At 49.7% G+C, this 27,693-nt stretch overlaps 1 protein-coding gene across 2 annotated transcripts in view; it reads left to right on the top strand.

Annotated features, from left to right (window-relative positions):
• Window positions 1–27,693, top strand: part of IQGAP2 (IQ motif containing GTPase activating protein 2) — a 340,563-nt gene that overhangs the window by 295,596 nt on the left and 17,274 nt on the right. For both annotated transcript variants that reach the window (XM_044276088.1, XM_044276089.1), the window contains 5 exons: window positions 572–712; window positions 2,622–2,706; window positions 11,045–11,277; window positions 13,827–13,959; window positions 27,272–27,374. In XM_044276088.1, the coding sequence (XP_044132023.1) occupies window positions 572–712; window positions 2,622–2,706; window positions 11,045–11,277; window positions 13,827–13,959; window positions 27,272–27,374 (695 nt within the window). The remainder of the gene's footprint in view (window positions 1–571; window positions 713–2,621; window positions 2,707–11,044; window positions 11,278–13,826; window positions 13,960–27,271; window positions 27,375–27,693) is intronic.

Consider the following 27,693-nt stretch of genomic DNA (forward strand, 5'->3'; position numbering starts at 1 on the left):
TGCGACCAGTGTTGCAGTGTAGCCGTACCCTTACTGTGTGATACTCAGCTTTATTTTACCCCATCGCGCTAAATTGTGCTCCGTGTCTGACAATTGGTGTTAACTGCATTTAAAGTGTCACCCCTTCCCCCTGGTATAATTTCTCCAAATTACAGCTACATGTTGTTATGTAATCCCATGCTCTTGTTTTGAGTGAAATATGCTTACTTTACTGATATATTTTTCTTTTTATTGGTTTACCAGCCATAATTTTTCTGACTGACTACTCTATCAGTGAGTTAATTCGAGCTGTGAGCGCTATTAATGCATTGACCCCCATGATGGTAGCGTGAATAGAGCCTTTTCTGTGCCCAAATCATTTTGTAGGCAAAAAAATGTTCGTGGGGACCACCACATTACACTGGGAACAAAGCACAGAGCAGGTGGTCACCGAGCAGTCACATGACCTGCAGGTCCATTCTCTTACAAAAAAATGAGCAATGCTCAGGTACATGTGTGGAGGGGTAAAGTGTAAAATAGATTTAAGACATTCGAAGGAATGTGTGAATAATACAGATGTAATTCTTTCCAGTAAACTACCTTACGACGTTACCACGGAGCAGGCGTTGTCACATCCCGAAGTTGTCAGTAAACTGGAGTCTTCCATACAGAGTTTACGTACCGTGACAGACAAAGTCCTACAGTCCATCTTCTCCTCTGTGGATCTCATCCCGTGAGTAGCTTAGTACTTTAATGCTTAGATTGACTTGGTGTCTTTTCAACATGCCCCCCTCACCACACTATGGTGCCTGGCAGCCTGTGTATGGTAGGGGAAAGAGATTTATGATGCTCAGGTTGTCAGACATCCCCCATTGTCAGAAAGGTGATTATTAACATTTTAATGCCAAAAGTAGCAGCAGTAGTGAAAGAAGAGAAGCTGCGGAGAAAAATGCCAAGGGGCGGCATATGTCTGTATGAAAAAGATGGCTGAGCTGTAGTGGTGGTGGTGGTGGCCCATATCACGTGAGGCCCATATCACGCGTTCAAGGCCAAGCAGATTAAAGTTGGCTGTTCATGCACTGACTGACATGAGAGTGCATGCACAGAACCGTACAAACAGCACAGTATCGTGCGAAAGCCTCCTCCGCTGTCAAACGCTTGGTAGGCGGGCTCAGATGTGTTTTGATCAAAATATATTGGCTAAGTGTCTCAGATATGAGGACTTTGTCCATATATAATGCTTGCATCTACTTTACTAAGTGCATGATTATCTTATTTCTGTGATTTTCTTATATATACAGTCTCTGATTATAAACTCATTGACAAAAAAAAAAATTCATCAAGGAGTTGTTGGAATTTAACTTTCTATGTGTGAATGTAATGATGATATATGGAAGTGCCTACAATATTAGAGTGAAAGGAAAAATGTATTGGGGAAAACTGTACAAAAGAAAGGAGGCTCTAGTCCCTGTTGGGCTGCTCTAGCCTGGATACATGATGAATATACGGTTGGGCATGGAGGTATACAGGTTCTGTATGGTATCCTGCAGCACATTTGCCCACAGATGTTACAGCCAGGCCTGTAGAACCTGCATACTTGTAGGCTTCCAAAGCTGGTGCCCCATCTGGTCCAATAAGTGCTCCACTGATGATAAATCTGGTGACCGGGTAGAAGAAGTGTTACAATCTGGTGGAGACATTCCTGGGAAACCCATGCGGTGTGTGCACGAGCTTTATCCTGCTTTTATTTATTTATTTTACAAGGAGTGTATAGGGATGACTATTAGATTGGTGGCGGTCCTAACTCCAGAACTCCCATAGAAATGAATGGAGCTGCTCTATTCATTTCCAGGGGTGAAGGGGGTCTATGGAGTACAGGGTCCCTGTTCTCGTGATTGCTGGGGTCCCGGCGATAAGACTCCCACTAATCTAAATATTATCTCCTAGTCACACAACCGGAATACCCCTTTGGTAGAGTCAGCCTTGCTGCTAAAATTGTGCGGACAGGCTGCAGTTGGAGTGCATGAGGAAAACATGTAGGGAAGTCCAAGCTGCAGTTTTGCATTGGGGACTGTGACCACCAGACAGTAGTTGAATGTCCTGTGTATAATCGATAAATGAACCCTTCTGTTAGAAAGGGATAAATTTTTTAAACTTGGTAATCATAGAAAACCTATTGTCATGGCTTCTTATTTTATATATTTCCAGCACTATGCCCTTGAATATTAAAGGTCAAATATTGTCCTACTGTAGCAGCACAAAGAGATTGCAGAGAATGTGTCATCACGTTTTTATGTAAAATATTTGGGGATTTTTTAATTTTTTATTTACCACGTCACTATCTATATTGAGACTTCTAGTTCTGTAGAAATGATGACATTTCGGGAATGATGAGTGCACAGTTTGGGATAGATTTGTCTGGAATAGATTCGCTCATCTCTATCTGTAAGCCCCTTATTAACAGTATATATTTTTTAATTTCCTCTTATTTTATTGTAATGCACTTTTTTATTTTAGTATGTACCAGATGCTTTACCCACTTGCTGATGGTTTCCAGTTTGTCAGTATACCAGTTATTTTAGCGGTAAATATTTCACTGCATCTTGATAATAATTCTCCATCCTGTTTTACTTTTCCTGAAGCTATGGAATGCGATACGTGGCAAAAGTTCTGAAGAATTCCCTGCATGAAAAATTTCCTGATGCCACAGAAGATGAACTCTTAAAGGTTGGTGAATTTACTGCTAACTATTCAGTTTTATTTGCAGTTATACAAATGTCAATATGTGTCCGGATACTTCCATTTAGGATTAGAGGACAGAAATACCATGTGGGCAGCAGAGGACACTGCGAGGCCGGGAGACCCATTGGGGCACATTTATTTAGACCGGCACTGGCAGATCCAGCGCCAATTCTAAATGTATGGCAGCTTCCGAGCTGTCTTGCATTTAGACCATTTTCTACGCCTAAACCAGTCATAGAAAATGATAATTGAGACAGGCCTGCCGGCCTATCCCTGCCCATGCCACGCCAACATTTCTAGACCCGGTGTAAGCGGTGGGAAGTCGCAGATAGCAGCTCAACTAACCCTAATTTTGGCGTATTTGAGTATAGTAAATGACCCCCATAGTTTCCATCTCCTACCCCAACACTACGAACATTGTTGATCTACACTTCAGTGTTGCTAACTTGCAACAAATTTATCAAATGTCACACAATTTTTGATAAGTTTTGAATATCTTCAAAGGGGTTGTTTGGCCTTGGAGCCAACAACCTCTGAGGTCCTAACCTATACTCCTGAGCATAAAACCCCCACTCACTTGTCCGCAGTCCCACAGCTGTTCCATTCCCAGTTGCTTCCGGTCCCCGCAAGACAGGAAGCTACGTGGTCCTGTGAGGCCTCAGCAGTCAGAGCACTGATGTTCTGTTCAAGCCACTGTATCCGCTGAGCGCCTGTGATTGGCCATTGTGGCCACGGGACCAAAGTGCTTTATGGTCCTGCGGAGACTGGAAGCAGCCGGGAACTGAGAAGTGTCAGGATTATAGGCAGGTGAGTGAGGTTATTTATGGTCAGGGGCACATAAGGCTACTTTCACACTTGAGTTCAGAGCGGATCCGTCTGGTGTCTGCACAGACGGATCCGCTCCTATAATGCAGACGATGGGATCCGTTCAGAACGGATCCGTCTGCATTATAGTTTAGAAAAAATTCTAAGTGTAAAAGTTGCTCAGACGGATCCGTCCAGACTTTACATTGAAAGTCAATAGGGACGGATCCGTTTGAAAATTGAGCCATATGTTGTCACCTTCAAATGGATCCGTCCCCATTGACTTACATTGTAAGTCTGGACGGATCCGTTTGCCTCCGCACGGCCAGGCGGACATCCGTTCAGGTGTCTGCCGGCTGAGCGGAGTGGAGAACAAACGGTGCCAGCGAGAAAGGGTAACACTAGCAACGGGGGCAAATGGCCTACGAAAAGACACAAAAAGATGCGGCGACTCCCCGGACCGCAGGGACGCCGTCCGCGAGAGATATTCCCTAAAACAGGAAAACCGGAAAAACCGCGGGGCAATCAGAAAAAGCAGGGTAGGCGACTGCCGAAATGCCCGTCTTGGTACGACGAGAAATACTGAAAGAAATCCCCTCCGGCGTGAAAGAGACCGCATTAAAGTCCAAGGCACGGACATCCGAGACGCGCTTACAAGAAACTAAGCAGAATAGAGTAACAAGCTTCGCCGAGAGCTGTCGCAGCGAAAGATCCGCATTAGAAGGCCAGCGAGACAAAAAATCAATGACCAAGGAAACATCCCACAAAGAGGAGAACCGAGGCCTAGGAGGTCTAGAGAGACGAGAACCCCTGAGCAAACGGCGTACCAGAGGATGTTGGCCTGCCGGAAGACCTGAGAAACCCTGATGACGGGAAGAAATGGCTGACCTGTACAAATTAATGGTACGATAGGCCTTGCCATCCTCGAAGAGGGAGGACAAAAACTGCAACACCTCCTCTACGGGAGCCGAAACGGGATCCAGGTCCCGTCCCAAGCACCAACGAGACCAAACTCCCCAGGCTGCTCGATACGCCCGAATTGTACCGGGGGCCCACGCACTTTCCAGAAGGAATCTAGTCGTTTCCGATATTCCATCGATGTCCCAGCGACCCCTGAGATCCTGCATGCCAGGAGACGAAGAGCGTTGTTCAATAGCAGAGGATGGTGTTGACCCAGCGCGCCTAGAAGGAGATCCAGACGGGCCGGGAGAAGGATCGGGTCTGCAATCAATAGCTCCATCAGCTGTGGGAACCAAGTCTGTGGCCGCCAGAACGGAACCACCAGAACCAACTCCGCTTGCTGGCGACGTACCTGAGACAGCACCCGGGGAATCAAGGCGAAGGGTGGAAAAGCGTATAAGAGAGCGCCCGACCAATCCTGGAGCAATGCATCCACCTCCTCCGAGTGAGGATTCGGCCTCCAACTGTAGTACCTGGGCAGCTGGGCGTTCCAACGAGAAGCAAAAAGGTCCACGGAGAAACGGGCCCCCAGAGGGATTCGATGGAGAACACCGCAGAATCCAACATCCAGTCGCTGAAGTCCGCATGAACGTTGAGGAGACCTGGAATGTACTCCGCCACGACTGTTATACCCCTGTCCAGACAATAGGACCAGAACTCCTTCGCCAGATGAGTCAACATTGCCGACCGAGTGCCGCCCATGGAGTTCACATACCGGACTGCCGACACATTGTCCATCCTAAGACGTATGCAAGCGCTGACCTTGCCGTCGACGAAGCTCCGAATCGCGAAGGACCCTGCAAGCAGCTCCAACGCGTTGATGTGCAGAGATGACTCCGACGTGGACCAAGGCCCTCCGGTGGAAACGCCATTGCAGCGGGCCCCCCATCCCTGCAGACTGGCACCTGATTCTATCACCACGTCCGGCTGAGGACCCACAATAGCCTTGCCGTTCCACGCGTCGAGGTTGTGAATCCACCACGTTAACTCGTCCCTGGTGTCCTGATCCAGGACCACCAATTCCCCGTAGGATGCGCCCGCCCGAAGATGGGCAATCTTGAGCTGTTGAAGCGCCCGGTAATGGAGCGGAGCCGGGAAGACCGCCTGAATCGAGGAAGAAAGGAGACCCAAGACACGGGCTAAGTGACGAAGGGACACGTGAGGCAACCGGAGGGAGTGTCGTAATTCCCTCCGGATGGCTCGAACCTTGGACATCGGTAGGCAGAGAGTGCGGGTGGAAGAGTCCACTCTGAACCCCAGGAATTCCATGGACCTGGAAGGTTGGAGACAAGACTTTTCGTGATTGATAACGAATCCCAGACCGGTGAGCAGAGAAACGGACAGTCGCAGATGAGTAAGGAGCATGGAGGGATCCCGAGCAATCAGTAGCATGTCGTCTAGATAAATTATCAGAAGGACACCCTGACCCCGAAGCCAGGAAACCACCGGCTTCATGAGTTTGGTGAAACACCAAGGGGCCGATGAGAGGCCAAACGGGAGGCACGTGAACCGCCAAATCTGATCCCCCCACAGGAAACGCAACAGATCCCTGGACTGTTGAGCAATGGGAACCGTGAGATAGGCGTCCTTCAAATCGAGTTTGACCATCCACTCGTCCGGGAGGAGCAGATGAATGCCCTCCATTTTGAAATGGCGGTATTGCACATACACGTTCAGATTCTTCAGATTGATCACCGGGCGGAATTGCCCTCCTTTCTTTTCCACAAGGAAAATATCGCTGACCACTCCCCCGCAAGGGTCTGGGGCTCTTTCTATGGCGCCCTTTTCCAAAAGGGACCAGAGTTCCGTGTCTATGAGCCTGCGAGACTCTGGAGAGAACTCTCGCGGTCTGAAGGGGGGCAGACAAGTCGGGGTGTCTATAAGTTCGATCTGAAAACCCCTGACAGTGGAAAGGACCCACGGATCGGAGGTGATGCGATCCCAGGCATGTAAAAAATGACGGAGCCTGCCCCCTATGCATAGGGAAGAAGACAGAGGACAAATCTGGGGACTTACCAAATGGACGTCGGGAACTCGGAGCTCCTCTGAAGCCTCTGGACCTTCCGAAGGTGCCTCTGGACGGGAAGAACGGCGGTTGTTGACGCTGATCCTGGAACATTTGGCGCTGATGAAAGGAGCCTCGACCGGTGTTACGGGCCTGAAAATGCGAACGGCCGGACAGGCGGCCCCTTGAGAGACACGATTTTGAAAGACTTTGCGCATGTTAGATTGCGCTTTATCCAGTGCCGTGAAGGCTCCCACAAATTTGCCTAGTTCCTTAATAAAGGAATCGCCAAAAAGGAGCCCCTGAGCATCTTTGCCAGATTCGGATAAGGCCATATTGGTAAGTTTAGGCTCAATTTTCATGAGGATTGCTTTCCTCCTCTCAATCGCCAGGGAAGTATTAACATTCCCGGTCACACATATGGCACGCTGCACCCAGCCCCTGAGCTCATCCGGGTCAATCTGAGTGCCATCAGACTTGGCTGCCTCAGCCAGCTCAAAATTTTTTGTGAGGGGACCTAGGATATCCAGGAGTTTATCCTGGCAAGCCCGTAGGGCCGAGTCAAGGCCCCTGCGAGGATGAAAACCCGTTTTGGCCAGAAACTGGACCATTTTAGGGTCCACGTTAGGAGTCTCACCGACCTTATTAGGGATAATGGGGCGCGGACATTCAGCCCTTAGCTTGTTGCGGGTCTCCTTGCCCAAGGGAGTTCTAATCCTGGACTCCAGGTAACTAGCCACATGGGGAGCGGGGACCCACTCGGCGGACCTGGGGTGGTGTAGGCTATCCGGGTCAAACAGAGGTTCACCCGATGGGTCAGTAAGGGGGGCGGTGGCATAATTGATAGCCCCTGAGGTCCCACTAGTAGATGGCCGAGAGACTGGGACGTAATCGTCCACATCAGGGTCCACCATAACCCCCTCAATATCATCATCCGAACCATCCGGATGGAAAATCAAAGCCTCCTCATCTGACTCAATTTCAGAGTGATCACTAGGCTCGTGCTGAGCGCGAGCAGATTTCCACCGACGCAACTTTTCTGCCTGGCGTGGACAGGCTCGTTTGCGTGTGCCAGGCACGCTCTCATGCGATAGAACAGTGCTATCAGTGGTAGGGTTTCTGGAGGCAGTGGCTGCAGGTGGCAGAATGCTGGGAGATGCTCTAGGGATAAGGGCCTGAGAAATGGACTGGCTGATAACAGAAGACATGGATCCCATAGCGGCAGCAACTGCCTTGGATATGGACTGCTGCAGGGCCAGAGCTTGGGCATCAGCAGGGGACATAGAAAACGCCCCATGAGCCGGAGAGTGTCCCTGGGGTATGGGAGCCAGAGAGCTGGGGACAGGGGTGGCGGAATCCTGCACAGACATACCAGTGGAGTTAGTCACTCACACAGATAGGACCTAGTGTGTGGGCAGAGATCGCTGATATAACCTGCTGAGAAGCTGACCGAAACTAACGCGATGGCACTGGAGCGGAAGACAACGGCTGCCGCAGTAATCTGGGCACGCCCCCCCCCCCCCCCCCCGGCTCCGATAAACCAATAGGAGCGGGAGGAAAAAAGCGCCGCCCAGAGAAAAGACCGCCCAAGAAGGAGGCGTGTCCCGAGAACGGCCGGGGACACCAAGATGGCGGACGAGGTCCGGCCCCCGAATTCCAAGATGGCGCCCGAAGTCTCGTGAATCGCGAGAGTTCGGGCGCGATGAGAACAGGCGAGCGCTACTGAAGGGGACGAAAACATGGCGCCCGCCCGGAGGGCCCCGAACGGAGGCCAAGAAGCGTGATAGGAAAAAAGGTCCGTGGGAAACCCAGGGGGACGGAAAAGCAGAATAACAAGATAGGAGTAGAGTATGAGAGAGGGTAAAATGAGGCGCAGACAGAAGCAATTTACATATATAAGATATATATAAAGATATATATATAAAAACAATAAAGGCCCCCACAGAGAACTTAACGCAACAGGGGGTTGATAAGAACCTCTCCCCCAGACAGTGGGGTAAACTGTAAGGCAAAATACAGTTATAAAAAGCTATTATAACAGAAACCACAATATGACAAAAAAATAGACCACTTATCTGCTATGGAGCAGCAAAGAAAGAGGAAGTGGTCCCTGTGGAGGAGCTATTTATGGACTGATGGGAGGGAGGAGTTACCCTTAGGGGTGTTTCTTTTGTTGTTACCATGGTTACTCTTCTTGCTGCTATGGAATTTAGTAAAGGAAGAGAAAGCAATATGAGCCTCCGTGTCTTGTGATAAAATGAAGGGACTGTGGCACTGATTCAACACTGTGCCTTTTCAGACTTTGCGTGCACAGCAGGGCCCCAGCCTCCCACTTTGCATGGAAACTGCAATACACTTCTATAAAGGTGAATGAGGCCGTCTACAGTTCCCTGCACAGCCGGGTGGCCTCTAGAACGTGTCATCAGAAAATGACCTATTGTTTAAGGCTACTTTCACACTAGCGTTTTAGTTTTCCGGTATTGAGTTCCGTCATAGGGGCTCAATACCGGAAAAAAACACTTCCGTTTTGTCCCCATTCATTGTCAATGGGGACAAAACTGAATTGAACAGAACGGAATGCTCTGAAATGCATTCCGTTCCGTTTAGTTGCGTTCCTATACCCGAGAGCAAACCGCAACATGTTGTATTTTGCTTTCCATCCTGGGATGCGGAGCAAGGCGTTTTCTCTTAAACAATCTGCCACAATAGAAAACTGATCCGTCCTCAATTGTCTTTAAATGGAGTTCATGACTGATCCTTCTTGGCTATGTTAAAGATAATAAAATCGGATCCGTTCATAATGGATGCAGATGGTTGTATTATAAGCAAAAAAATTATCCAGCAAAAAACGCTAGTGGGAAAGTAGCCTAAGTCAAGATTTTATGTTTAACATATTTTTTAAGAATTTGATTACGTGTTTTTTTATTTTAATATCAATATCTAAATTTAAGCCAAAACCATAAAATCCTGCGTTTTTCACCCTGACCACTAATCCTAATGGGTACCACCTCTTGGTGTGTACAGATCACTTGACTGCAGTTATATACCATTCTAATCCTGCCTGTAATGATACCACCTCTGTGTATAGATAAGACAGGATCCAGCATTCACAATGGGCGATTATCAGATCTTATCTATTCTTCCTTGTACAATGACCTCTGCACAGGGCACAGAGCGGCCTAGAAAACCCTCCCATAGAAGTCACTGAGGTCCCCTCCTGACCACTGTGTCTATGGCCCATGTGGCTGCCGTAAAGAAACTTTCTAAATGCTTTATAAATGCTGTTCAGAACTGCTCAGGCAAGATGGCCGCCTCCATAATTATGTTCAGGAAATTAAACAGAATAAATAAATCTGTAATCAGAAAATAAAAACAGATTAGAAAAAAGTAGATGTGCTGCTATCTGGTTTTAACTGGTAAATAACATTTTTGGTGAGACAGCTCCCTGACGTTTGTGTATGTCAGCATGCAGGAAGTTTACTGATGAGAATTATATATTTATCCATTCTGCTGTAATTGCAGTAAAACACGTCACGTGGACTTAAGTAAACTGGATGGTTGGCTCCACTGTGAATTTCCTGTATGTAGTTTTCCACTGGTTTCTCTCTTTGGTGTATTACCACCTTCAACCTGCAGATGTCACTGTTCCAACTACAGTGTTACAGTTTGTTAGATCGACGGCTTTTGAATCGTGCATCATACAGAAGTACAATACCGCAGAGCTTTGCAGTTTTTACAACTTTTTAAATTCTTTATTTAAAACGGCTTCCAACTGGGCCTGGCAGGACTGACCATCACTGCACCAGTACAAGTCATCAGCTAAAGGGTATTTGTCAGCAGATTGGTACCTATGAAACTGGCTGACCTCCTGCATGTGTATCTGTGTTGGTCCCATGTTCCTATATGTGCCCACATTGCTGAGAAATATTATGCTTTATTATATGCAAATGAGCCTCTAGAAGCAACGGGGGCGTTACCATTACACCTAGAGGCTCGGCTTTCTCTGCAACTGCTGCGCCCCCTGCACTTTGATTGACAGGACTACGTGGGATAACATCATCACACCTGGCCCTGACTTCTCCTAAAGTCAAAGTGCGGAGAGAGCAGATCCTCTAGGTGTAACGACCACGCCCACTTTGCTCCTAGAGGCTCATTTGCATATATTTAAAACATAATTTTTCTCAGCAATGCGGGCACATATGAACATGGGACCAACACAGATGCCTTCAGCTGCCAAGCGCACATGGAACAGGTCAGCCGGTGTCATAGGTACAAATCTGCTGACAGATGCCCTTTAATGCATTTAATACAAAATCAAAAAGTGCAGCTTTCCCTTTCAGTGAGCCAATGAACACATTTCTGTAAATGTCCCAGTGAATGTAAAATTTAGAAAAACTTTTTTAAACAATAACTATTTGTTTTCTTTGGATTTGTAATTTCTTTTAGGACTTTTTTGAAATAAAACCAGTCTAAAAGCATGACGACTGTTCTCTGTTCCTCCACATATCCTATGTAGTCATGGCAGTCACATATGTGTCTTTCCCTTTATTTCAGATTGTTGGAAACCTCCTTTATTACCGGTACATGAATCCTGCCATTGTAGCTCCAGACGGGTTTGACATCATTGACATGACAGCAGGAGGGCAGATTCATTCAGACCAGAGGAGGAACTTGGGGTCTGTGGCCAAAGTCCTTCAGCACGCGGCTTCTAACAAACTCTTTGATGGAGAGAATACCCACTTGTCTTCTATGAATGGCTACTTATCTCAGACTTACCAGAAATTCAGGTTAGTCATTTCTGTTTAATTAAATTGCAAGGGTTAAAAGCGACTGTCCAGCTGTGAGCTTAAAAAGCATAAGGCCTCTTTCACACGAACGATACGGATGGTGTCGGGGTGCGTTCAGGGAAACTCGCACCATTTCCAAAGAAAGTTCAGTCCGTTTTGTCTGTAATTGCGTTCGGTGTTTCAGTTTTTTCCACGCGGGTGCAATCAGTTTTGATGCGTTTTTCACAGACGTGAAATAAAAACGGAAGACTTACAAGCAACATCTCCTAGCAACCATCAGTGAAAAACGCATTGCATCCGCATTCACTTCTATGGGACCAGGGCTGCGTGAAAAATGCAGAATATAGAACATACTGCGATTCTCATGCAATGCAGTGAAATTCACCGCTCATGTGCACAGACCCATTGAAATGAATGGGTCAGGATTCAGTGTGGGTGTAATGTGATCACCGAAAGGGGCCTAGAGCCGGGTTTACATGAAGCACTGCATTTACTGCCATCACTTATCCCTATACAGATTCATAGTTTCTGGGCAGCAGAGCTCCGTACAGAATGCATTGGCTCCAATGAGCCAAAGTTATTACTTCGCGAGACTTCGTGTAATAACTTTGTGAATTAATTATTACTGTAAAAAACCTTGATAACGAACTCTGGTTCTTAGTGGTACCTTGGAGACTTCATGAAGTAATAACTTCGGCTCATAGGAGCCAATACATTCTAATACTGTACTCCCGCTCCGGACAGTCAAAGTATTATGTGAATCCACTTTGGATGAAGCATCCGAAGTCGATTTGCTAATCCCTAGTGATAACCTGCCATTTCTTTTCCTCAGTGCTCACTGCTGATCTCCATTAGGGCAGAGCTGTGTTCTGTGACTATAGCTTAAAGGGCTTCTGTCACCCCCCAAAAGTAATTTTTTATTTTTTTTTGGGGCTAATTAAAATCCTTATAGTGCGATTTTTCAATATATAGTGCTCTTACCTTTTTCTGTTGTCTAGTTTCTTTTTACCTGTTACCTCGGCCGCTCCTTCCTCAGTGCGCCTGCGCCGATGACGTCACATCTACACCAGGCGCAGACGCACTGAGGAAGGAGTGGCCGAGAGAGCGTCCTTCTCTCAGTGCGCCTGCGCCGACTGAAGACCGGTACGGCGCAGGCGCGAGATTTAGAATGCAGACAGCGCCAGCCAGAGGAGGAGAGAGCTCTCTGGCCCTGTCAATCAACAGGAGGAGGGGGCGTTTTTTTTAAAGGAGGATGCGGCGGCTACCAGCAAGTAACCGCCCTACTTGCTGGTAGCCAGGTAATTAACATATTATAAAAGTGTGCGGTTTTTAAAGAAACTAGACAACAGAAAAAGGTAAGAGCACTATATATTGAAAAATCGCACTATAAGGATTTTAATTAGCCCAAAAATGAAAAATGACTTTTGGGGGGGGGGGACAGAAGCCCTTTAAAGGGTAATTCTTTTCTCTGATATTTTTGGTGTACCCACGTGCTAGTTAGATGAGGGTCACACAACACCTGTCAGGAATGGGTTTCTCCTAACCCTGTCTTGTGGTGCCTGTGTACCGAAATATGGCGTGCATGACTGTCTCTCTCCGTTCACTATTATAGGAGTATTAAGTAAGCATGGTGGGCAATTTTTGCATTTCCCATGTGAATGAAGAGAGATGGGCATGCGCAGTCACTTCTCCATTCACAGTAGCTGAGAGACAGGGGTTGTGGGGCCCGTTCTCAAGGTAGGTGTGGGTCCCAGCACCTGTGCATATGCCATGAATGTCCAAGATGAGGATAAGGCTTTATTTAACGTACCGGAACATCCTAATGGTGGAAGGAATATGGAGGGCAGCTGACACCATAGGCTCTTGTGCTGGCTATATCAGAATATGGCAACAGAAAGGGCTTTTTTTTATACAAATTTAGAAATATATTTTTTAAAAGCAGTAAAGCAGAAAGAAAACCTATATACATTTGGTATTGCTGCAGTTGTAGTGACCCGCACAATAAAGGTAACATGTAATTTTGTTGTTCAATTTCACCCCACAATTTTTTTTTTCTGTTTTTCAATGCATGAAATGGTAAATTATATATAGTCGAATAATTTAAAAAAAATTCATCCTGCAAAAAAACAATCCCCCTATGACCATGTGAATAAAAAAGTTATAGCTCTTGGAAGGCAAAGGGGGGAAAAAACGAAATCTTTACAGCAGGAAGGGGGGTAACTACAGAGTGTATGGGGAGTCTGAGGTAGTCTGAGACGGGCCCCATCACTGTCCCATCATTGGTTCAGGCTACTGATCTCCCTCTACTCCTCAGATTGGCTCTTGGGTATAGACACAAGCCCATCATAAGCTCTCCAAAAGGGTAGCCCATTACAGAAAGTTATGGAAGGAAAGCTTATATTTGTCCATCACCATGAATGTGATAGCTGCCAATAAAAGCTGAAAGCAGCAATCAATATCCATGTTTTCTCTACTTGGTTGTTTATTGGTTATAAAGTAAGAAATGTCACAGCACGCATGACATGCACCTCTGATTTCTTTCTGTGTAGAAAATTCTTTCAAGCTGCCTGTGAAGTCCCCGAACCGGAGGAGAAATTCAATATCGATGAATTTTCTGATTTGATCACTCTAAGCAAGCCCGTAATATACATTTCAATAGAAGAAATCATCAATACTCATTCGGTATGTATGCCATCTCAGTAGTCTGATAAATATGTATACTATATGTATGTATGTATGTACATGTCTTAAAGGGGTTTTCTGAGACTTCGGTAATCAGTTTCTGATTGGTGGAGATCCAAAACCTCTGCCAATCAGCTGTTTGAGGCTACTTTCACACTAGCGGCAGCCTTCTCTGTTAGGCTGTTCTGGCGGGGGAACAGCCTGCCGGATCCTTGCTGCCGGAAGTCCGCTCCAGCCTTATTGACTATAATGGGGGCGGGACGGAGGTCCGGCCGCAGCACGGCAAACATGCCGAGAGGCGGCCGGAATTACACTACGACATCTGCGCTCCTGTTAGCACCACAGCCTTTCCGCCGCTTGCCAAGCACAGCGCCGCACATTGTACAGTGGCTGTACTTGTACTTGGTATGGCAGCTCAGCCCCATTCACTGCGCCTAGGCCATCTCACTGATGAATGTGATATCACTGGAATAGGGTAAGCTGTGAGAAGACTGCTATGCTTACAGGAGCGACGTTGCCTTCTCAAACAACTGATCAGCAGGGGTCCTGGGTTTCGAACACCCACCAATCAGATACCAATGAGCTATCTAGCACTGGAACTAGCCCTGTGAATGGAACCGGAAGGACAGCTCAGTTTATAGTGTAGTGGTCATGTCAGGTTACTGCAGTTTAGCTCCCATTTACTTCAATGCTAGCCGAGGTGCAGTAACCCATCACAGCCACTGTACTTTGTACCGAGCTGGGATTGCAGTTCTAGTCCCAGCGCCCAAATGCAGGGAACAGCTGATCAGGGAGAAGTGTCAGACCCTCACCAACCTGAGGATAGGTCATCAATATTAGGAGCCCGGAAAACCCCTTTAAAATGCAAACCTTGCTGAGTGACCCACACATAATTGCAGTCTTTTAACCCCAGAAAAAAAACCTAAACTTTTACTCACCTTTCCACTATACCCCTATGAGTACTGCAACTGAGTTACATTTAGCACCCGGGTCCGATGTAATGACAGCATTGTGCCACCTGCACTGGAATACTTTCACCCTGTGCTTAAAGGGGTTATCCAATAAATAATGTAAAAAATGAAAATCGGACATCATGGCCAGTGGCGTACATAGAGAAGTAAAGGCCCTATAGCAAGGATAAAACCAGGCCCCCCAGACAGGACAGAAGAGTTTCCGCCTAAACCCCTTTCAATGACCCTTGAGCCATTTTTTCCACTGCCTCATTTGATAAAGGTGGTTCCTTTAGAGGGTAGAGTCCTGACCAAGTTTTCACCCCCAGTAGAAGAGGGGATGATTCCAACTGGGCCCCCTCTTGCCCTGGGCCCCATAGCAGTTGCATGGTCTGCCGCTATGGTAGTTATGCCCCTGATCATGATGCTCCTAATTATGATGTAGTACATGACAGTCTATTTCTAACACAGCTAGAACCAGCCCTGTAGCTCACATGGGTCCATAGAGCTCCACATTCATTGCTCTGCTAGATTCATATCCAGATGACAGCTCAAGGGGCGGTTGAAGGATGAAACTGAGCATGTGCGGCCATCTCAGTGAGCCGGACAAAGAAATAAGGGGGGAAAAAGCAGGTGGCGCTATACAGATACGTTTTATTGATTAACTCAGTGGTTATGCAAAATTTTTAATTACATGCAATAACAAAAATATTCAGATCCAAGTGCTGATTTGAAAACTGGAGACAATTTTTCATGGGACAAAACCTTTAATGCTGACATAGAGTGAGCCACTGCCCTGAAGCAGCCTGTGGCTTACAATACAGCAAGTGGTAGAGCAGGAAGCCTCCAGTGGTCTCCAGTACAGTTGAGAGTAGCTCTCAGTTCAGAATTGCCAATCCTCCCCTAGTGGCCTCACCTTGTGAATGGGCTTGGACCTGCCGCCTGTCTCCCCCTCCCCCCTGCAACCCGCTAGTTACACCTCTGCTTCCTGTCTTCCTTCCTTTTCTCTCCGCTATTTTTGACAAAGTCTGTGATGAAGCCTCCTAACAGAGTCTCCAATGCAGGTGTGAACATAGTTTCTGGTGCATACAGTAACCATTAAAGAGGTTTTTCCTCCCTGGCTGTGACGCTCTCCGATGTGATTGGATCGCGGCACAGCCAGGGAGAAGGAATTGCCTATTGAGAAACCCTGGCGTCTCCTCCTCCCTGTTCCGATGCTCAGTATTTACATACTGAGCGCGAGAACTTCAGACGGGCGCAGTGGGGCATAAGGGCGATGTTTAAAAAAAAAAAAAATGGGTGGCAGCATCAGCAGGGGGTACCCCGCAAGTACAGGTATTTAGTAAAACAGATGAAAGGTCCTCTTTAAGGCTAACAGAGATTGACACACTCTGCAACACAGAATATTGAGACATAAAATAGACATTTTTTTGCCGTCAGGATGAATTATTGTAAGAATGTTTGCGACGTCATATAAGACAATGAGTCAACAGTCGGGGTCTTCTGGGGACCAATTAATCTATGGAGGATGTGAATGGAATGTAGCGAAGAACAGCATTACAGTACACCCACATTCATTTCTGAATGCATCCTGTAGATTAGCGACAGACAGTGTGTCATTGACCTCCCTTCTGATGTTCAGTATGAGGTTCAAGTCTGTACAGCGGCAAATGTCCCACACTGATGTGCGCTGTTATTAATTAATACAACGTGGAAGCTTTGATATTTTCAGTCACACAATATGTTTTCAAGCTATTTCTGTTCCATGTAACTAGTTTCATCTATTAGTTCTGAATGAAACAAGGAAAATGATCAAGGAAAAAGACAATGCTTTGGAAGCAGATGTGACATATGACATTTATTAGGTCAGGAACAGCTGAGGGATGTGCTAAAGGAGCTGAGGCATCAAATCAGGGAGGGGATAGCCAGATATAAGAGGAAGATGGAGGAGCAAATGGAACAGAAAAACATTAGTGAGGTCTGGAAAAGTGTTAAGTTAATATCTGGTCCCAGGTAGAAAGAGATAAAAAGTGGGTTAATGAGCTCAATCTATTCTTCAATAGAAGAACACACCTGCTCCTCCCACCCAGGCCCGTCGCTAACCGACAGGCAAAACAAGCAATTGCTTGGGGCCCCGAGCTGGCCCGGGGCCAAGCAGAGCCGGTGCTTGTTTTGCTTCCTTTAAGGCTGAGTAACTCAGAAGATCCGATGGTATATTCTAACCCCCAGGCGTTCCCATGGTGACGGGGACGCTTGCCTGGGGGTTAGAATATACAGGGCCACGCCGCTCACAGCAGTATATTTATAAACTAATCAGTAACTACTTTAACTTTAATCATTGCTCATTGCTGAGCTCTTTACTTGGATTATTTGGATATCTTACTTTGTCTACTTAGCTCCGGTAATAGCAGGCAGTGCGGGGGGCGGCGCTCACTCACTGACCGACGTCACGCGCCTGCTCCTCCCACTAGGCGGCGCAGGCGCGTGACGTCAGTGAGGGAGCGCCGCCTGCACTGCCTGCTGTTACCGGAGCTAAGACAAAGTAAGATATCCAAATAATCCAAGTAAAGAGCTCAGCAATGAGCAATGATTAAAGTTAAAGTAGTTACTGATTAGTTTATAAATATACTGCTGTGAGCGTCGGGGAGGGGGATCTGTGGATGGCACTGTAGGGGGATCTGTGGATGGCACTGTTTAGGGGGGAGATCTGTGGATGGCACTGTTTAGGGGAGGGGGGATCTGTGGATGGCACTGTAGGGGGATCTGTGGATGGCACTGTTTAGGGGGGAGATCTGTGGATGGCACTGTTTAGGGGAGGGGGGATCTGTGGATGGCACTGTTTAGGGGAGGGGGGATCTGTGGATGGCACTGTTTAGGGGGGGGGATCTGTGGATGGCACTGTTTAGGGGGGAGATCTGTGGATGCACTCTTTAGGGGGGGATCTGTGGATGGCACTGTTTAGGGGGGAGATCTGTGGATGGCACTGTTTAGGGGGGGATTTGTGGATGGCACTGTTTAGGGAAGGGGGATCTGTGGATGGCACTGTTTAGGGGGGAGATCTGTGGATGGCACTGTTTAGGGGGGGATCTGTGGATGGCACTGTTTAGGGGGGAGATCTGTGGATGGCACTGTTTAGAGGGGAGATCTGTGGATGGCACTGTTTAGGGGGGGGATCTGTGGATGGCACTGTTTAGGGGGGGAGATCTGTGGATGGCACTGTTTAGGGGAGGGGGATCTGTGGATGGCACTGTTTAGGGGGGAGATCTGTGGATGGCACTGTTTAGGGGGGAGATCTGTGGATGGCACTCTTTAGGGGGGGGTCTGTGGATGGCACTGTTTAGGGGGGAGATCTGTGGATGGCACTGTTTAGGGGGGGGGATTTGTGGATGGCACTGTTTAGGGGAGGGGATCTGTGGATGGCACTGTTTAGGGAGGGGGATCTGTGGATGGCACTGTTTAGGGGAGGGGGATCTGTGGATGGCACTGTTTAGGGGAGGGGATCTGTGGATGGCACTGTTTAGGGGAGGGGGATCTGTGGATGGCACTGTTTAGGGGAGGGGGGATCTGTGGATGGCACTGTTTAGGGGGGGAGATCTGTGGATGGCACTCTTTAGGGGGGGATCTGTGGATGGCACTGTTTAGGGGGGAGATCTGTGGATGGCACTGTTAGGGGGGGATTTGTGGATGGCACTGTTTAGGGGAGGGGATCTGTGGATGGCACTGTTTAGGGGGGGAGATCTGTGGATGGCACTGTTTAGGGGGGGATCTGTGGATGGCACTGTTTAGGGGGGGATCTGTGGATGGCACTGTTAGGGGAGGGGGGGGGATCTGTGGATGGCACTGTTTAGGGGGGATCTGTGGATGGCACTGTTTAGAGGGGGATCTGTGGATGGCACTGTTTAGGGGGGAGATCTGTGGATGGCACTGTTTAGGGGGGATCTGTGGATGGCACTGTTTAGGGGGGATCTGTGGATGGCACTGTTTAGGGGGGAGATCTGTGGATGGCACTGTTTAGGGGGGATCTGTGGATGGCACTGTTTAGGGGGGAGATCTGTGGATGGCACTGTTTAGGGGAGGGGGATCTGTGGATGGCACTGTTTAGGGGGAGATCTGTGGATGGCACTGTTTAGGGGGGATCTGTGGATGGCACTGTTTAGGGGGGATCTGTGGATGGCACTGTTTAGGGGGGATCTGTGGATGGCACTGTTTAGGGGGGATCTGTGGATGGCACTGTTAAGGGAGGGTGGATCTGTGGATGGCACTGTTTAGGGGGGGATCTGTGGATGGCACTGTTTAGGGGGGAGATCTGTGGATGGCACTGTTTAGGGGGGAGATCTGTGGATGGCACTGTTTAGGGGGGAGATCTGTGGATGGCACTGTTTAGGGGAGGGGGGATCTGTGGATGGCACGTTTAGAGGGGGATCTGTGGATGGCACTGTTTAGGTGGGAGATCTGTGGATGGCACTGTTTAGGGGGGGAGATCTGTGGATGGCACTGTTTAGGGGAGGGGGGTCTGTGGATGGCACTGTTTAGGGGAGGGGGGTCTGTGGATGGCACTGTTTAGGGGAGGGGGATCTGTGGATGGCACTGTTCAAATTTCATGCACATTAAATGCAACAGCAGTATTTGCACTGTAAACCTCCTTTTTTATTTATATAAAGTGTGGGTGAACTTAAACTGTATGGCTATACTGTGGTTCCTGTAGGCTTTGCGTGCGTAAGGTGTGGAGGGTGGGGGCCTCCATGTCTATTTTGCTTGGGGCCCCCAAATTCCTTCAAACGGCCCTGCTCCCACCCCAGCATGCCATTTTATCCCCTCTCCCACACAATCAATGACCTCACCTCCTGCTGTTAGCTCTCGCCTCCAGATTAGTCAATCTAGCGATCAGTCGTCTGTCTACAGGCTGATCTTTTCAGGTGCCCAGGTGAGAAGGAAACTCGGGAAGATCAAAGTTAGGATGGCCGCAGGACAGGATAGCATCAGTGTCGGACTACTTAAGACATGCGGTGACCAGCTGTGTGGTATTATTACATATACATTCAATATGAGCCTAAAGTTGGGAAAGGTACCAGAACTGTGGAACTCGTCATGTCTGGTACCAGTTCTGAAGACACCTAATCCAATAGACCTCAACAGCTACGGACCAATGGCATTGATATCCCACTTAATGAAGGTCTTGGAGAGTCTGGTTTCTCGCCCATTTTCCTTGGGGGACACAGACCTTGGGTATAGCTCAGCTCCCTAGGAGGCGTGACACTAAGTAAAACTGTTAAGCCCCTCCTCCATCAGCTATACCCTCAGCCTGGAGATAGAGGCTACCAGTTTTAGCTTAGTGTCCAAGGAGGCAAGACACTCCCTGCTACTGCAGGGCTGTTTTCTCCTTGTTATTTTTACTTTTTCTTCTAATTTTGTTATTTTATTTTTTCCTAGGGATACCAGAGACGCATTAGACCTCTCTGCTCTCCCGGGGTTGAGCTGCGCCAGTGCCAACTTATCTGCACTGCTGCCTCCCCCACAGAAGCAATAGGAGGATCTGGGCAGCAATGGCTCCCCTACATCCCGCCAGCTAGGGGGTCGCCCGCACGCCAAGCCCCTCTTCCAGCTTCCTGCCACTGCGGTGCCAGTGGCTGAAGGGGCGACCCTGCTGGAAAGGACTGAGGGTGAAGACGTCGCACGGTGAGATGGCTATTCCAGCCCATACCCCGTCCCTATCTGCAGCATCTACCCCTCTGGGTAAGGGGGGCACCCGTGGTCGCTCATTCTGAGCGCTCATCTGCAGGACAATGCAGCACAGCAGCATCCTCAGCACCCCCACGCTTTTCCCCCCCACGCTGCTATCTTTCTCCCCCCCCCCCCTCCCCCTCATTCGGGGCTGACTCCATTTTTCTCTTCTCTCTCTCCCCCTTCCCGCCGAGAACGGGGGGCGGGGCTTAGCGGTCCCGGCAGGGGGCGGGGCTTCCGCGCGTCATTTTGGGGGCGGAGCTACGTTCTCCTTCACAGGAGACATTTCAAGCGCTGGAGGGGGCGGAGCTTGTTCCCCGCGCTTTCTGCTGAGGTTTCCCGCGCTTCCTCACTCCTGACAGGAAGCTGGGACACGGTGGGGGACTCTAACCTCCTGTGTACATCGCTCGGCTTCTGTGGGCGCTCTCTGCTGCTCTCTGCTGCTCACTGCTGTTCACTGCTTCTCTGCTGCTGCTGATCTGGGCCATCTCCTGACGTTCTTCTGAGGCACTGGTAGGACAGTTAACCCTCTCCTAACCCTCCTGGTCATAGCTGCTATAACCCTTTGTGGTCTCTATATTAGAGTACAACCACACTTCAGCATGTCAGATCCCACAGGTGCCCCCAAACCCTGGTACCATGCCTGTACCGCCTGTAAGGAACTTTTTCCGCGTGGGCAATCTGAGCCGCATTGCCTTGCATGTCAGGTCCCGCTTCCCGCTGCGCCCCCCGGTGCCTCTGAACCCCCTGACTGGGCTAGGTCTCTGTCTCAGGCGGTGGAAAGCCTTACACACGTAGTGGGCCGTCTCGTGGATAGACCGCCTCTCCCGCAGGCTGCCACAATCCCTGTCGCACCCGCTGGGACTACCGTTTCTGCCGCCCCCACTGGTTCCCTGCCTCCCAGCGAATCTTCCAGGGCCCGGCATACTCAGAAACGTTCAAGGGTTGAGCGCACATCTTCTCCAGATGCTTCGCTCTCTCCGCCATGCGTGCGAGCTCAGTCAAGTCTATCCTCTCAAAGGGATACGCTTTCTGAGGGAGAACTGGCGGATTCGGACGTGGACATGGACTCAGAGCTTCCGTCCAAATTGGCGTCCGCGGTGGGGCATCTTGTCACTAGCATCCGTGATACCTTTCAGCTACACGATGACCCCCCCAGCTCTGAACAGGCCGGCGTGTCCTTTCTCCGCCCCAAACAGGCCTCCAAGGTTTTTCCCATACACGCTGATTTTTCTTCTGTGGTATCCAAGGCTTGGACTCGGCCTAACGTCCGCTTTATTACACCACAAAAAGCTGGACATTTGTTATCCCTTTCCAGCGGATTCTGTGACCACGTGGACATCCCCGCCTAAGGTTGATCCTCCCGTGGCTCGCCTGTCCAAAAGCACTACTATTCCTGTACAGGACGGATCTTCCCTCCAGTCTGTTGAGGACCGTCGTACGGAATCCCTCTCCAAGGCCATATTTACTGCCTCTGGTTCGGCCCTTAGACCGGTCTTTGCCTCCGCCTGGGTTGGCAAAGCGGTCTCTGAATGGGGTTTGCAACTGGAACGGGAGTTAGGGTCGGACGTCCCTGTTCAGGACCTCCGTTCCTTAGCCCAACTAATTGTTCAGGCCGGAAAATTCGTCTGTGAGGCCTCCCTTGATGCGGGTGCCCTCATTGCCCGTTCCTCTGCCCTGGCAGTTTCTGTCAGGAGGGAACTCTGGCTGAAGGTTTGGGCGGCGGACGCCGCTTCCAAACGCTCTTTGGCCGGCCTACCATTCACGGGTTCCCGCCTGTTCGGAACCCGTCTGGACGAACTTATATCAGAGGCCACGGGTGGGAAGAGTACTCACCTCCCCCAGTCCAGGCCAATGGGCGCCCCCCGTGGTCGCGCTGGTTCGTCCCGTTTTCGGTCCTTTCGCAAGCCCACCGGGTCTAGACCCGCGGCCAGTTCTTCTTCCTCTGGCCCAGCCCAGGATAGACGCAAGAAGCCGTTTTTTTCGGACGCAACCTACCTGGCGCAAGTCCCAGCCTGCACGGGCTCCCACAGGCCAGCAGCCCTCTGCCTGAAGGTGCGCCCCCACCCACCCGGGTGGGGGGCCGCCTTCTCCTATTCAGGAACGTATGGCGGGCCCACATCTCAGACGCATGGGCGCTCGAGATTGTATCTTGCGGATACAAAATCGAATTTGCGTCCATTCCGCCAGACCGTTTCTTCCGATCCCGTCCTCCGCGAGATCCCGTACGAGTGGCCGCCTTCTTCGCGGCCATTCACTCTCTAATGGACAAGGGTGTCGTCGCCCCCGTGCCTCCGACGGAAAGGTTCAGGGGGTTCTACTCGAACCTCTTTGTGGTTCCCAAGAAGGAAGGCTCAGTGCGTCCGATCTTGGACCTAAAACGCCTGAACCGTTTTCTCCGACTGCAGAGATTCCGGATGGAGTCTCTCAGGTCCGCAGTGGCCTCCCTGGAAAGAGGGGATTTCATGGCCTCAATCGACATTCAGGATGCATACCTCCACGTTCCGGTTGCTCCATGTCATCACCGCTTCCTGCGCTTTGCGGTGGGGGACGATCACTTCCAATTCGTCGCCCTTCCCTTTGGTCTGGCGACTGCTCCTCGAGTGTTCACCAAGGTCCTGGCCCCTGTCTTGGCCCTTCTACGTTCAAGAAGTGTTTTTCTTCTCCCATACTTGGACGACATCCTGGTCAAGGCACCCTCCTTCTCTCAGACATCCCGCAGTGTGGAACTCACTCTGGAGACCCTGACGCGGTTCGGTTGGATTATCAACCACCCCAAATCTTCCCTTACCCCCTCCAGACGGCTGATCTTCCTGGGGATGCTCCTGGATACAGAGTTGGCGGAGGTCCGCCTTCCGTCGGACAAGCGTCTGGCCCTTCGCGGGTCGGTTCGCAGTCTCCTCCGTCATCACCGCCCTTCCCTCAGATCCAGCATGCGGTTGTTGGGAAAGATGGTTGCCTGTTTCGAAGCGGTGCCGTTCGCACAATTCCGATCCCGCACCTTTCAGAGGGCAATTCTGTCGGCCTGGGACAAATCACTGAGGAGTCTGGACAGGACCTTTCTTCTGCCTCCCCTGGCTCGAGCTTCCCTCGGCTGGTGGTTGCATATCCCTCTAAGGGGGAAGTCCTTCCTTCCACTGAACTGGCTGGTGATTACCACAGATGCCAGCTTACGGGGGTGGGGGGGGGTTTTCCCTCCCCGGTCCGTCCAGGGCGTTTGGTCTCTATCGGAGTCCAGACTTCCAATCAATATTCTGGAACTGAGGGCGATTCTTCTGTCCCTCAGACACTGGACCCATCTGCTGAGGGGCCACCCTGTTCGGATCCAATCGGACAATGCCACGGCTGTGGCATACATAAACCATCAGGGAGGCACTCGCAGCGCTGCAGCGATGCAAGAGGTGACCCTCATTCTCCTCTGGGCGGAGACGCACGTGCCGGCCTTATCTGCGATTTACATCCCGGGGGTGGACAACTGGGCGGCGGATTTCCTCAGCCGGTCCACCATCGACCCGGGAGAATGGTCCCTGCACCCAGAGGTGTTCGAAGCCCTTTGTCTTCGCTGGGGTCGCCCCGACGTGGACCTCATGGCCTCCAAATTCAACCACAAGGTCCCCCTATACCTGGCCAGGGCACGGGACCCGAAGGCATACGGCGCCGACGCGCTCGTCCTTCCGTGGCGCGAATTCTCCCTTCTGTACGTCTTTCCTCCTTTTCCCCTCCTGCCACGGGTTCTTCGGAGGATCGCGGCAGAGGGCGTCCCCGCGATTCTAATCGCCCCGGATTGGCCCCGCCGGTCTTGGTACGCCGACCTAATGTTGCTGTTGGCAGACGCACCGTGGCCACTGCCCTCCAGGGAAGACCTTCTCTCTCAGGGACCGATCTTCCACGAGCATTTAGGCTCGCTACGTTTGACGGCGTGGCTATTGAGACCGCCGTCTTAACGCGACGGGGTTTCTCCGCGGACGTAGTCCGCACCATGATCCGGGCTCGTAAGCCCGTATCCTCTAGGATCTACTATCGGGTTTGGAGGTCCTATCTGGGGTTCTGTGAGTCCCGGAGCATCCCACCTCTCCGGTTTTCTCTTCCCACAATCCTGTCCTTCCTCCAGTCGGGTCTGGACCTGGGGCTGTGCCTCAGTTCTCTGAAGGGTCAGATTTCGGCGCTGTCTATTCTTCTCCAGCGTCCCCTGGCCCCTCTAGGGCCAATTAAGACCTTTTTACAAGGGGTGGCTCACTCTGTTCCGCCGTACCGCCCTCCAGTTCCTTCCTGGGACCTGAATGTGGTGCTCTCGGCGCTCCAATCAGCCCCCTTCGAGCCTTTACGGGAGGTCTCCCTTCGCCTTCTGTCCTGCAAGGTCATCTTTCTTGTGGCCGTCACGTCTCTCCGACGGGTGTCGGAGTTAGCGGCTCTTTCTTGCTCCGAACCTTTCCTGATCTTCCACCAGGATAAGGTTGTGCTTCGGCCTGTCCCGACTTTCCTGCCAAAGGTGGTCTCCGCCTTTCACATCAATGAGGACATCGTCCTTCCGTCGCTCTGTCCCTCTCCTTCCCACCCCAGAGAACGGGAACTGCACCGTCTGGATGTGGTCAGGGCGTTGAGGATTTACTTGGAGGTCACCGGGTCCTTTCGGCGCACGGACTCCCTGTTTGTGGTTCCGGAGGGTTCGCGCAAAGGGTTGGCGGTCTCCAAGGTGGCTATTGCCCGTTTCATTAAACTGGCGGTGTCTGAGGCTTATCGAGCCAAGGGCAGACCTCCGCCTTTTGGCGTCACTGCTCATTCCACCAGAGCAGTCGGAGCTTCCTGGGCGCAGAGGCATCGGGCCTCGGCTGAACAGTTGTGCAAAGCAGCCACTTGGTCCTCTCTGCACACTTTCACAAAGTTCTATAGGGTGCATACGCATGCATCAGCGGATGCTGCGTTGGGCCGCCTGGTTTTGCAGGCAGCGGTTTCCTGATGCTCTGGTGGTGTTCCGCCTTGGGTTTGTGGTCCCTCCCTTCTTGGACTGCTCTTGAACGTCCCAAGGTCTGTGTCCCCCAAGGAAAATGGGCGAGAAAAGGAGATTTTTGTATAACTTACCAGTTAAATCTCTTTCTCGCTCTTCCTTGGGGGACACAGCACCCACCCTTCTGTGTTTGGTTACAGGGTTATGGTCTGGCGCCCCGTTGGGTTGCTGGCTGGTTGTTTCCGTTATTGGTTGTTATCCTTTCACTACTTGGACACGCAACTGGTAGCCTCTATCTCCAGGCTGAGGGTATAGCTGATGGAGGAGGGGCTTAACAGTTTTACTTAGTGTCACGCCTCCTAGGGAGCTGAGCTATACCCAAGGTCTGTGTCCCCCAAGGAAGAGCGAGAAAGAGATTTAACTGGTAAGTTATACAAAAATCTCCTTTTTCACACATCTGTGCCCTCTAGTGAGCTCATTCATGGACCACCTCCAGTTTGCTTAACAGTCTGGCATTAGGGTGGAGAACGCCATCATCCACCTTCTACACCAAGCTCTTTCTCACCTGGAGAAACCAGGGAACACTGTGAGAATAGCATTCTTTGATTTCTCCAGTGCTTTTAACACCATACAGCCAGGGCTACTTAGACAAGCTGGATCTTGTTGGAGTAGACCACCTCCTCTCCAATTGGATCCTGGACTACCTGACAAACAAACCTCAGTATGTGAGAGCCCAGGACGGTGTGTCAGACGCTGTGATCTATAGTACAGGGGCACCTCTGGGTACAGTGTTCGCTCTTTTCCTCTTCACACTGTACACTGCAGACTTCAGGTAGAGATCATCTACCCGCTACTTACAGAAGATCTCTGATGACTCAGCAATAGTAAACTTCATCACTGATGAGGATGACATGGAGTACAGAGAACTGACCCAGGAATTTGTAGATTAGTGCCATCTGAACCACCTTAGTATCAATGCTGGGAAGACTAAGGAGATGGTGGTAGACTTCCACAAGCACAGACATCCTCATAAACCAGTGGACATCCAGTGGACGGACATTGAGATAGTGAACACTTATAAGTACCTGGGTGTGCTCCTCAATAATAAGCTGGACTGGGCAGATAACATGGACACAGTATACAGAAAGATTCACAACAAGCTCTACCTTCTTAGGAGGCTGAGGGATTTTGGAGTGCAGAGGGCACTTCTTAGGGCCCTTTTTCAACTCTGTAATGGCATTAGCCATCTTCTTCTAAATGGCCTGCTGAGGTAGCAGCATCTCAACCAGGGAGAGGAAGAGACTCAACAAACTGATTAGAAAGACCTGCTTCATCCTGGAGAGAGCCCCCTAGACTTAGTACAGATGGTAGGCGAGAGAAGGATATTATCCAAGATGATCTCCGTGCTGGAGAATAATTCCCATCCCATGCATGAGACCGTGAAAGCATTGGGCAGTACTGTCAGTGACCAACTGCTTCACCCCAAGTGTGAGAAGGAGCGCTATCCTGCGGATATCATTCCATCCAGAGAATGAATTTTTTAAGCTGTGATATCTATATCCCTTTTTATCTGTACCCTACTGTCACAACAATGTAGTTGACATATTTCTAGTTTTGTATAGCAGTCAACATTTTACATATGAACAAAGGCATATGACCTTGTTTTCTTTTTCTTTTCTTTTCTTTTTTTTTGTAGCTGCTTTTAGAACATCAGGATGCGATTTCTCCTGACCACAATGACATTCTGCATGAGCTTCTCGAGGCGCTTGGTACTGTGCCTGACGTCGAGTCTTTTCTTGGTAAAAAAAATAAAAAATATATATATTGTTGCATTTAACATCTTTTTTGTGCCTATGTGGTTTGTTTCCGTCAAGTAATTTCCTCTTTGGTGTTCTGTGGGGGAGAAGATAAGTATAGATGAATATTAGCTAGCTATTTATCTCTGTCACATATTCTGTGAAACAATGACCCAAGTTTGCAGTAGAGGTAAATGGCCTTGTAGAGGAGTAGGGTCTACGCTATAAAGATGGCCAAAATACATAGATATAAGGGAATTACTGTACAAATCTGCCACAGAAAAATCCGTTTTTGATCAGTGGTGGTCTTCTTAAAAAGGTA

Source organism: Bufo gargarizans, chromosome 1, assembly GCF_014858855.1.
Source record: "Bufo gargarizans isolate SCDJY-AF-19 chromosome 1, ASM1485885v1, whole genome shotgun sequence".
Classification (NCBI taxonomy): Eukaryota; Metazoa; Chordata; class Amphibia; order Anura; family Bufonidae; genus Bufo; species Bufo gargarizans.